The 12,298-nt window shown below is 41.1% G+C and overlaps 1 protein-coding gene across 8 annotated transcripts in view; it reads right to left on the minus strand.

The window, feature by feature from the left end:
- Positions 1-12,298, minus strand: part of LOC102695197 (A-type potassium channel modulatory protein KCNIP2) — a 251,957-nt gene that overhangs the window by 26,729 nt on the left and 212,930 nt on the right. Inside the window, exon 1 of one of the 8 annotated variants that reach the window (XM_015347823.2) lies at positions 2,103-2,274. The exons of the other annotated variants lie outside the window; for them this stretch is intronic. Within the exon in view, the coding sequence (XP_015203309.1) occupies positions 2,103-2,223 (121 nt within the window). The 5' untranslated portion in view covers positions 2,224-2,274. Of the gene's footprint in view, positions 1-2,102; positions 2,275-12,298 lie in introns of those variants that run through there. 8 annotated transcript variants of the gene reach the window in all.

A 12,298-nucleotide genomic window follows, 5' to 3' on the forward strand; every position in this document is an offset into this window, starting at 1 on the left:
CTCCCTTTACTTTGGCAAACTTAATTTGGCTCAGGTTCACAAATTACTTTGACACAAGGAGCCGATTGGCCCCTGCAAGTGCACACTAATATTAGTTAACTATTTTATAATTTGTAAAATGCACATTTGTAATCTTAATTTAAACTACATGGAAAGTAGTGTGAGTTTTGTACATATTGTAACTTCAAGGGTTACAATATTTGCAAGAATTACCTAAAAATAAAGCACAACTATCTTTTCTTCTGAACATTTTGTGCTACTACACCTACAGTACTTTAGAGGGACGTGTGTGAACTGGTACTAATGCATCATGGTGGGCACTTCAGCTCTAACTTGTACTACTTCAATACTAATACTGTATTTACTACTTTTTTCTAATATACTATACTAATATTGCATTCTCGACAAGAGTAGGTCGTTATCCCGGTGTCGGGGCCAAATTTCCCCCCTTGGCTTTTACCTTGGCCTCCAAATTGTCCCCATGTATGATTGGCTTGCACTTGCCCTGCGATGGACTGGCGCCCTCCAGGGTGTACCCTGCTTGCTGGGTAGGCTCCGGCTTCCCGCAACACCGTATAGTACAAAACGGTTTGGCAAATGACATGACGTAATTTCTAATATTTACTGATTTTTCACCATAGTGGAATCTCCTATTTTTTCCTCTCCTCCCAGTTTGCCAGAGTAGCACTGCTGTTAACAGGCTTTCTCTCTGCTGCTGGCTTGTCACAGAGGCCTGGCACCTAAACCAGGGTTCCTTTCTGGGGCTAGAGTCCAGATGTTGGCAGCTGCCAGTCCTGTGCAGTACACTGGAAGAGGGGATGAGGGAGGGGCTCTGAGCAAACCTCAGTTCCCCAGACATACTAAAAGCGAAGAGCAGATGGCCAGATCTGAGAATAACACCATGGGTTTTAATGTTTTTTAACCTCTTAATTTCTGCCCTGAATAAAATTGCTCAGCCTTTCTTTCAGCTAACAACAGGGGTGAAGGTTTTTCTAAAACTGCACTTTTGCTGCGTTTTGTTTCATAAACAGAAGATGTAGAGTCGAGAGAATACTCAGCTTAACCTTTATGTGCCACCAAGAAACCACTTTTCTGCACTTGTAAAAATGCACGCACAACAGTCTGATATACAGTTTAATACCGTAGTTCAACGGGGGTACAGTTCATAAAGACTAAATAAATAGACTGAGTGTTTTTCCAGGGAAATTTCAGAAATAACTAAAACTCACAATGTATACATCTACACATTGCTTTCCCCTTTTCAACACATCAATATCAACACACAACAAAATCAATATTTATCTGCCTGGTTCACTCCACTAGCTCACACACACCACATGCAGGCTGCAGAGAAACACTCAAAACTCTCTACTTTTGTTTTTAACACCTGTTCCACACACTGTCATACACACCAAGGACTGCTGAACAAGGTTTCAAGTAGTCTCCTGCATGACTTTCCACCCCTGCCTACTACTCTGTATGCACTGACTTCACAAGGAGGTTATATCACAAAACTCCCTATCGCAATGTCACAACCTTCTCTTTACACTGCTCCTTCAAGACCAGACTCTCTCACACATCACAGAAACTTCAAATCACATCTTAGAGGAAAGAGCAAAGCTGTTCCCTTTCAACCTGACCCTTTGTTTGTTTTATTAAAAAATGCAGTATTTTTACAAAAGTCTTTTCCAATGTATTTCTTTTTTTTTATTCTACACTCTGTGCTCTGACTTGGGCATTAAAAAACAGTTTCCATAGACGACAGCTGCAATGTCTATGGTACACCAAAGGGAAAACACAAAAAGCTTTCAGATTTCCTTTAGTGAGAACGCACAAGTAATAAGGATCCCCTTTATCTTTGCTTTAATTGAACTCATGGCAAAATGCAAGGTCAAATATCTACTGTGCAATCAGTGAATATACAGTATGACAGAGCCCTGCAGTGTATACAGTAAAACAAGAAATGTATAAACCTGGCTTACTAACAGAACCTGATCTGATCCAATCACAATATCCAGGCCAAACAGGACCATACTGTATGTGCCCCAGTCTGGGGGAATACTTACAGTATATGAGTTCAGCAAGTACTTTGTTTTCCTTACCTCTGCTTGAGAAGTCAATCAAACCCAAGAAGTGCAGCAGTTTTAACGAGCTGCAGACGACCAATAGGATTCCCACTGTTTGCAAACCTTCCATCTCCCACTCTTCCCGGAAGAAATGCATCTTTTAATGGGGGGCAGTGGCAATAAATCTGTGGATCAGGCACCTGCCCCTCCAAAACAGAAACTGCCTGGGACCGCTGGGGGAGGGGGTATCTACACTTCGAGTTCTCAGTTCTCACTCACTCATGCCCCAGGGCCATGCCCTACTGTTCTTCCCCACTGCTCCAGACACGCTAGAGTTCCCGTGGCCGATCATTCAGGAGAACTCTCCTCCACCGGCTCTGGCCTCTTCTCTCTGCTCCCTCTCTCTTTAAACGGCACAGCCTTGAATAAATGACATATTCCAGATGAATGGGAACCGCTTGACAGGTGCGTTGACCCCAGAGGCAGATGATCTTAAAATGACCCTCCCCCTGGACAAGGCAAGGCCCCTCTTGAAATGGAGAGTCTGCTGGCATCGATTGTCCGATAATCCCAAGTTAACGAGAGCCCTCTTCCGTGGTTCCCCCTTTCACTTCACGATGGAAAACCTTCTCATTGAAAAGTGGTCACTTTGTTCTCTCTCTCTTTTGCTCAATTTCCGATTTATTTTTATTCCCCTTCTCCCCCACCCCCTCCTTTCCCTTTTTTCTCTCTTTTTAATTGGGTCACTTTCAGTGCATTTTCTGGAAACATTGGGGCGCCAGGAGAGGGAGAGAGAGAGGCCAGGAGAAAGGCGTGCAGCTGCAGTGGTGCTGACAGATGTGACACGTCCTCTCCGTAGACCACTGTGAAACTGTCTGTTCCCTGTGCACCACCTCAGTCTGGGGAAGCTGAGCCACTCTGAGAAACATCCAGGCAGCTTCCAACAAGGTCTATTGGAACTACCTGCCTAGAGTGAGACCTACATCCTCTGGAATATTTAATCACACTTACATCAGTTTACACATGTCAAGGAAAATCAGTGCCCATGAATTGGGCTCACATGCTGCTTGGCCCAGTGGAAATTGTCAAAGCAGCCTTGACACTGTTGTCAGGGAGGAAATGGGGGGTTGGGAAGCATGTGTGAGGACTGACCAGGGGGCTGTCAGTTTCCTGGCTGGGTGAGCGCTGAATTTCAGCTTAATGACCAAGAATTCCATGGCCGAGACAATCCCACAGCCCTGCACAGGAAACTACGGGCTTGATTAAAGAAAGGAGAAGGTCCTTGTTAAAAATTAATTTATAAAGGGACAATAAGGATTCCCAGCAATGTACCTGTACACTATTGTACATGGAGAGCAAAGCATTAAATATAAAACAGCTTTAAACAAGCACCATAAATTGTACAAAGCCACGCATACTTTAGGTGAATGTACAGTATATAAACTATATGTTATTTCCTATTGGTGAAGATGTTCAATTTATGATTTTTTTAAAAAATAATCAAAGAAGTCACAATTTTTAATTTGATCCGTGTCCTTCCACAGGGTTTCATACAATACAGAAATAAACCTAAACAAATTACATTGTAAAAATAATTTACCATCTACTTCAAATTACGTACATAGCCAATTCTCTAAACCTACTGCATGTAATGGTTAGAAAGTGAGTTTTCCTCTGACATTAATTTTAATCATTCATTTTTCCATTTGACAAAATCACCTGCCACTTGACAAAATAATGGCTCCATAAAAGCAAAAAGGCTTTCCTCCTGAAAATGCAAAAGTCATTCTTTTTCTTTCATTAGATCACTAGAACACGTGGTGTCTCTATTGATGTACATTCATATATACTGTAATCATCTGTTAGAGATGGATGATAATGGTTATAGACTACATCATTTGAACTATCAGGTTATGTTTTAAAACATCCGTAATAGCTCACAGGGACAAGATAAACTACAATATCATTTAGAAGGAGAGCTGATACAAAGGATGGATGAATTTAGCACAATACTTAACCAAGGGCATGTCAACAGAGATGCAGATGGCGAGAGAGAACCAGTTATATGTAATCAAGGGGGACAGTGAACAACCTGAGATTCTTTAAGGAGCAGTAGGCATCTATTCTAACCTGAAAATGATTCACTCAAAACACCGCACCCCTAAGAGAATTTATCACATGGTCTGCATGTGATAGGCCGTAAAGTCAATGTAATCCAATTTTAGCTGAACAGAAAGCTGACAAAGGTAGTACAGTGATAGAGTGGATAGCATTGCTCTGGGGCTATCTGCGTGGATTTTCTATGTTCTCGCGATGTTTGTGTGGGTTTCTTCTGGATACGCCAGTTTCTTCCCATAAGTTTAAAAACATACAGTACCAGCAGGATAACTGGCTTATGGGAAAACTGGCCCTAGCTGTGATTGTGTACATGTCTTTGATGGACTGGTGTCCCATCCAGGGTGTACCCTTCCTTGTGTCCATTGCCTCCAGCTCCCCCACGAAACAGAACTGGAGGAAGCAGTTAGAAAATTGATAGATGGATAGAAAGCTGAGAAGACTTACGTCTTGAAAAATAAGTCTCCAGCTTTGTGTTTTGTCATCATTAAAAAAGCAAATTGCGTGGAAAAAAACAACAACAATTGATCTCAACTGGAATTAACAGCTTTCAGAATCATTGAAAGGAAGAAACAAACTTAAACGACACGCTCAATCACTAACTCACCTGTGAGTGTTGCTAGTGTAGTTTTAGCCTGTCTCTATGTCATGAGAGGATTTCAATGGTGAATGCCCTGTGGAGTCAGTGCGGAGCAGGGGAATCTGCACACCTTCACCTTCACTTTCTGAACCAGTGTGCATAGGTTAACACTTGTGTTTATAGGGTAGACCTGCTGGTGCTGTGCCCAAGCTGCAGCTGAATCCCTAGGCACCTCCCTCTGACTTTCACTAGCAGCTGGGCAGGCTTGTTTCAGCTCCCCGGGCTGCTTTCATCTGTATTCTCCCAGGAACATCAGGTCCAGTCCAGCACAAAGCATTTGTTTCAGCCACCCAGGACTTAATAGATTAGCTGCCAAATGGCACTCTATGGTACACAACATTGTTGAGTCTAAAGTACTTTAAAATCCATGTAGTTGGGAGTTTCAGTATCAGCAGTTCAGTATAAGCATGGTAAAGCCATATAAGGCTTTAATCTAAAGAATTAAGACTGCAAGAACAGCAAAACCCATACTGCTTCAGAACTTCCTACAGTATCTTATACAGTAAATACAAAGTGACTGTCCCTCTTTTTTTCAGTTCTTGTAGTTGTATCTGTGAGCAATATGTGCAAATTAAAGGTGAATATTTGTTTCTTTCTGTATGAGTAAAATCACGGTTTGTCATACCTGATTACTACAGTATGTATGTTTCAGCCTGTCCTTAGAGCCAATGGCAATGACACTGAGCAGCTAGATGATTAGTGTTATGCTTCTGTAAGTGGAAACTTTTTAAGTTTCATTGTTTGTTTCTTAAATCCCTTAGGTTGCCTCAGGATTGGTTACATTGAGTAATATTACATGGAGGAGGTTAGGGGATAGTCGCTCTTCTGTACAGATTATTTGAAAATGTTTTGGTTTTGACTGAGCACCCAGAATACTAGTTTAGAGGTGAAATAAACCATTTTGCTCCATGCCCCACTTTCCCTTAATTGCAGCTATAACAGGCCTCCTCAGCCCTGGGGGTCTCCTGTAAATACATGTCTGCAAAATGTAATGGTGCAAGAGGTGTCCAAATGCTTATTAGAATATCTGCGCATTCACTTTACACTTGCTAGTCAAAATATTAAGATACTTCAATTGCTGAGATTCACACCATCTTCTGTTGCAATAAAGCTCTATATATCATTCAAGATCCCAACCACCCCAGCCACGAACTGTTCTCCCCCCTGCGCTCTGGCAAGTGGCACCGCACTATTAGAGCAAGGACCACTAGGCTTAAGACCAGCTTGTCACGATATTAGTTCCCCCTCCTTAAGGGTGCTCCAGCCCTTTCACTTAAGATTTTATTCTGTGCACCTGTTTCCCATTCCCAGCCCACCTTAAAAGCCAGGCGCTGACGCTCATCCGGGCTCTGCATCTGATTTCCATATCGTGCGAGTCCGGGACCTGGAAGCGCCTGGTCCCGTTAAGGTTTTAACCGTTCCCGTTCCCGTTCCCGTTCCCCGTCCACCGTCCACCGGTTCCGACCCGGCCTTCGTGGTTTTAATTCTTTGTTCTGATGGATCTCCTGGTTTTGGACTTACTCATGTGTTTTTGTATACTCTAAAGACTTCTCTTTTGGATTGTTCGCCTCAGCCACACCTCCCCCATGCACCAGCGCACCTTGGACACGCCCCCCTGTCTTCAGCCCCGTTTTCCTGCATGACGTTTCCCTAGTGTTTCCCCACTCCGTCGGACTGTATCGTCCGCATAGGGTCCGGAAAGAACTGTTCGTTACACAGCTTCCATCCTACTGCAGTACGCATCCTCAACCGCTAACTGCAATGCCTGAGACTCAATACACATGGGCACTATACACTTTTTGCACAGTCTACCATATTCTTCTTTTTTCCCATACTACTATGTATTTATGGATTCTGTTGTTATTATTTATTATGTTTGCAATACACTGTCTACATTGTGTGGTGTTGTCTGTTATATGTGTACAGTACGTTCCAAGAGATCAGTGTAAATAAGAATTCCCGTGTGTGTACATTTGACAATAAACTCCTTTATTCAAACCTCTCTACTACTCCTATATAATGATACATTAGGCTGTATGAGCGACAAAGTCAGCTTGTAGCCCAATGTGAACCCACTCTTCTAACAGAATCTCCAACAGTTCAGATTGGAATGAGGTCAATACTGAACAACACTGAACAGCTCCACCCATTCTCAGTATTGATCGAAATAACAGCAAATGTGTTTCTCCTCAAGTAGAAATATTTCTCCTTTACTGTAATTAGAGTTGTTTCAAGGTCCTCTATATTTTGTTTAGCACCTCTCTAATGTTATTTAATCACTTGGTCAAGTGGCTTCAGTTCCTTCACTATTTGGTCCAATCCAGCTGCATTCTTTGTCTGAACTAAAGTGGAGGGAGTCACATGGCTTCCAAAGCACTGCCGAGCTGCACAACTCTGGCCATAGCACTTTGCTTACTCTTGGATGGCATGTGCTGGCCAGAGAGGCTGACATAGGCCCAGCTGGGCACCAGGAATGTCCTCCAGCAGGAGAGAATCTGGCTTACTAGAGATTTCAGAGATGGCAAGATATTTCCCAGCTGCCCTGGACAAAGCTGGAGTCTACCTGTGCTCTGCTACAGTGGCTTCAGTACGGAAAGCTTTGTGCAGTCTGAAGAATAATAAAAACAGCTCATTAATAGAATTCTTCACCAGAGAATTGTTCTCCATACCAATATATCATCTTGTGTGTTTATTTTTACCTTGCAAATAGTGTTGTCAAACTCCAGTCTTGGGGAAAGAGTATACAGTAACGGATACTGTAACAATAAAAGGTTTATACTGCTTGTTTAAATCACATCGTAAATTGTTTAAAATACATCGTAAAAACACAAAGTCTGGTTGAATTAAAAAAAGTGTTTTCTGGTTTTCCTAGACTAGAATTGGGTATCAGTGATCAAGGTCACATCTCTGATATTTCTGGTTAAGAGCTGTGCTTATACACAATAACAGGATCAAGTGTTCCAATGTCTCAACTGTTTGATATATGTATTTGACTTTCCAATTTTAGCAACTGCAGGCCATTGTACAGTATATAGAGCAAAACCAGGTGCCATATTTAATAACATTATCTTACACACATATGTGGAGTTATACCTTATTTTCAGTATTAGCTTCTCCAATTCATCAGATACCTAAAAACATTTTAAATATCAACAACCTGTGCATTAGGAAAGTTATTTCTTTGCAGTTGTTAGCTTTATTAGCATTGATCATTTTTCTATAATACAGTATTTTTACTACAGTATATATACCTCAATCACAGGACCAGTCAGACTAAACTCACATAATTAAGCCTGAGCATTTTTTCACCCCAGTCTAATCCAGACATTGCCTTTGTGCACAAATTAGGCTCTCCATTTATTGAGACAAAACTTCAAACTTCCACACTGCTTTGCAAATTCCTGACTTCGTTCAGTGTTTTACTTGTTAATATTATATTACGGCTTTTTGTGACTTGATAATTCTTATTTTCATTAATGAGCCGCATCCTTGTTACAGTATGTGCTGCGTATTCTGTAAATAAAGGGAAAAAACAATCATATACAGTAAGCTTAGCAAACTCTGTGTTCTGACACTATTTCTGCATTGCAGTGTTGGCTACAGGCAGAAGAGGGCAGTCTAGACAAGCAAAACAAATCTGCTATAAAGCACACAGTCAAGATGTGGGCAGGCTACTCGAGCCTCCCTCTTCAATAAGGAGAATCTTGACAGCTTGTGAGTTCTCAAGGGACTACGATTTCCAGTCTTCCTTAATCTACCGATGCGCTGTTCTGAAGCTTTCAGTTTGAAAATGACACATTATCTAAAGATAAACTGATTCAGGTGGTGCTTGATTGGCTGTTTAGTCTGGCATTACAGTAACTCTCAAAAGGAAAAACTTCCGTGCCAGTGTTATCCCACAGAGGTCACTGTGGGACCAAGAAAGTGGCCATACACACCACAAAGGCAAGCAAGCTGTAAAACACTTGTTTCAGGAGTTTGGCTTTCCTACACAGCTTGCTGGGCTTCTTTGTGGCTTTCATCTACTGTATCTTCTTGAACCCTTTAAAAAAATAAATCTGTTAGGAAAAAATGAATGTGGCGCTTGACGACAGATCACAAAAATCACATTGAAATCTACCTCTACCTCACATGTCAAGAAGCTCACTCCCCATAATTTTCTGTCCTTTATTTCATTCTGTTGATGTATGATTTTGCACATCTGATGTTGTTTTGCACATTTCCTGTTACCTGTTGTTGTTTTGCACACTGCCTGTTGTTGTTTTGCACACTGCCTGTTGTCTCTGTCTTTCTTTTCTTATACAATTGTATTGTTGTTTTTTGTACTACTTATCGTCTGAGAGCTAGCTAAATAACATTTCGTTATATCATATACCTGTACTGTATATGAGTACAATGACAACAAACTTGAACTTGAACTTGAACTTGAAAAGCCTGCTTGTTGTGCTCAGTGAAGTATCCATTTCTGTATAAGATTTTCCTTTTCATTATTTATATATTCAGGAATACAGTAGTTGCATTTACAACAGTTTGTGGATGCGAACAGTATTCTGTGTTCTGACATGGATATGAATTCAAAACAAATTTCAGGACAGGACCCTGATACTTGCTGGAGTTCAGCTACATGACAGTATCTCCAGATTTGGCCTTTACCTATTATTTTCACAGGTATAGACTTTAAACCCATCTGCCTTTATTTTTCTCCGTGTCATGAAATGTACAGCAACATTCAACACTTGCCAAAAAGACAAAAACTTTTTGCAAGAGGAATAAGAGAGAACAAGAGGACATAATTTACTGAGAATAACTTCAAAAAAATACATTACAAAAATTCAAACCTATCAAATTTTTTTATGTGAAGCACATACTGCACTTTGCAAGTACCAGCAATTCAAAGCTTCAGGCTTACATAAAAATAAACACACTATAAATAAACTCAGAACCTAGCCGGCACAGAGTGATCAACTATCAGAGATTTAAACAATTGATTATTGAGAGGAAGACACATGTTTGCCTCAGTATTTTCAACAATAATACTGAAAGTAATTTCAGTTGAGGAATGGTAGTGTTTAATGTTAGGTTGTGCTTATCATCAATTCATGCATCTGATGTTTTGATCCACTGTTCCTGCACTAAGGTTAAGACTCAGAATCTCTGGACTAAGAGATCTACGTACAGTATGTCTCATCTTTTTGTATTGACTAGACTTTTTCTCTGCATCATGGCCTCAGAGTGCCAGGGAGAGCCTCAACGTTAGTAAAAAGATCCGTTTTCGGAGAGTCCTGTGAGTGGGGTATCTCACAATTCAATCCCATGGCTCCCTAAGTTGTGACTTACAAGATAAGATACTGCTTCTTGATTTACTACCTTGGCTTTTGGGAAGAAGTGTGTCTCACTCTAATAATCAATTGCACTTTTCATGTCTTTTTATAAAAGCCGGGTATGGCAAAAATTTGCCAAAAACTGAATTTTAAATTCAATATACAAAACAAAACTTAGCTGTGAGTCAATGAAGGTCCCCAGTGAATTGAATATGAAAATGAATATTTTACCTGAGACGTTTCAAAAGAAGCATCAAACAACCACCCTGCCGATTTGGTAGTTAGTAATTAATTAATTCTAGGTTTACATTAAGCTAATTCCTGAAAGTCGCAAGAATATCAGCTTCAGCATCCCGACTGGAATTCTATATTCCAAAATCTTATACAGCCAGCTACAGTGGGAGACCACAGACACCAAAAGCCTTAAGACTGAGCCACAGAGACAAGAAAAAAGTCCATCGTGGGTTTTTTTTTTTCAGGCATTACAAAAACCTTCACATTATTAATTCTGTTCCCTTCCAACACCTGGTTTCCCACGATCGGAGACATGGATGAATTGATCTTTATTTATAGCTTCTGCATTCCAGCTGACAGCCACTGCTCCCCTAAGCACAGAAGGGCCGACCATCAGGGTCCGAAGAAATAGGCTGCCAGACAAGTTCATTATCCACCAGCCGGCAGGCCATCCTTCACCCATCCCTCATCAATACCACCCGTCCCTCCATGTCTAGCTGCCCATGCATCCACAGTATGAATCTGTATCTATTAAGTCTGCTCGTTTGTAAAACCCATCTCTGCGTGCAGTAGTATGGAATGGAATGCCATTCTGTGTTACAAGCTAGCTCCACTTTTACCACTTCCCCAGGATAAGCTAGCAAACTTTGGTTTTAGCTCCCATAAACCCAGCATGAAGAACATGGAGGCAGGTAAAATTCAGGACAGCAAAGCCACAATTCTAAGCATTTTTTTTTTTATCTATAGAATTTGTTTTGTACTCTAAGTAGCTGAATCTGTAGATCTCTGCGTTATGGTCCAGCTGCACTCTCCATGGCTTGCTTAAGCATGGATTTCTAATGATAATTTACTTCTAATTACTTTGTTAGTTTTTAAACATAGATTTCAAATTAACTATCATTTCATTTTTTTAAAAAATTTGAAAGTCAGTTGTTCCAGTTTCCTCCCACAATCCAAAGACATACTGTAGGTCCTGAAGGTTAATTGACGTCTGGGAAAAATGGCCCTGGTGTGAGTGTATGTATCTGTCTGTCTACCCTGTGCTTTACTGGTGGGAGGGAGTATCCTGCCTTGTTCCTGTTGCTTTTTGGGATAGGCTTCAGCTCCCCCACAACCCCAAATTGGATAAAGCAGTTAGAAAATAGATGGATGCTCGAAAACAAGTTTTTGGATCTGAAAACCAATAAAAGAGGTCTAGCCAAGCCAAGTGTACATTCAATTGAAGGTTAAAATTCAATAGCTGCGACCCCAGTTACTGTATAATGAAAACCCACTGACAGGGGGGCTCTGCAGAAACTGGGTTACGGCTCATCCGTTCGCTGTCGGCTAGCTACTCATTCTGGTGGAGAAAGGGAGCCTGCTCCTCTATGAAGCTGCTCTTTCACAGGACAGGAGGTCAGCCTATCAATTTAGACTAGCCTGTGAGATCTACAGTAGATAGGAATTGTTCGGGAGGTACTGTAGAAGGGAGCCAGAGCACCCATAGAAACCCCACATGGACACGGTATTATACTGTACTGTATGTGAACTCCACATAGACAGATACCAAGAATGAACCCAGAATGCTGAAACATACTGCTGTTCTAATAAATCTAATACAACTTACTAAGAAAACTGCCGTTTTATGCAACAACCAGGCCACCTCACTGCACACACCCCAGCACAAGCAGAAAAGCAAATGTTCTCTAGGAAGTCACCAGAGTTACACTTAATACACTTCATAAACTTGTATCACACTTTGCCAAATTTTAAATGAAGTTATCATTCTGCATTGGTTAAGACAATTCTACTTTGATAAGGCACCAAGACAGAGATGTAGACCTTACGAACAAGATTTTTACATTTAAATAGGATACCCCGTCATGCTAAAATGGGTGACGTTGGTGGAAAATGCAGCTACTGTATGACATCACACTAAGCGC

This window comes from Lepisosteus oculatus, chromosome 4 (assembly GCF_040954835.1).
Source record: "Lepisosteus oculatus isolate fLepOcu1 chromosome 4, fLepOcu1.hap2, whole genome shotgun sequence".
Taxonomy (NCBI): domain Eukaryota; kingdom Metazoa; phylum Chordata; class Actinopteri; order Semionotiformes; family Lepisosteidae; genus Lepisosteus; species Lepisosteus oculatus.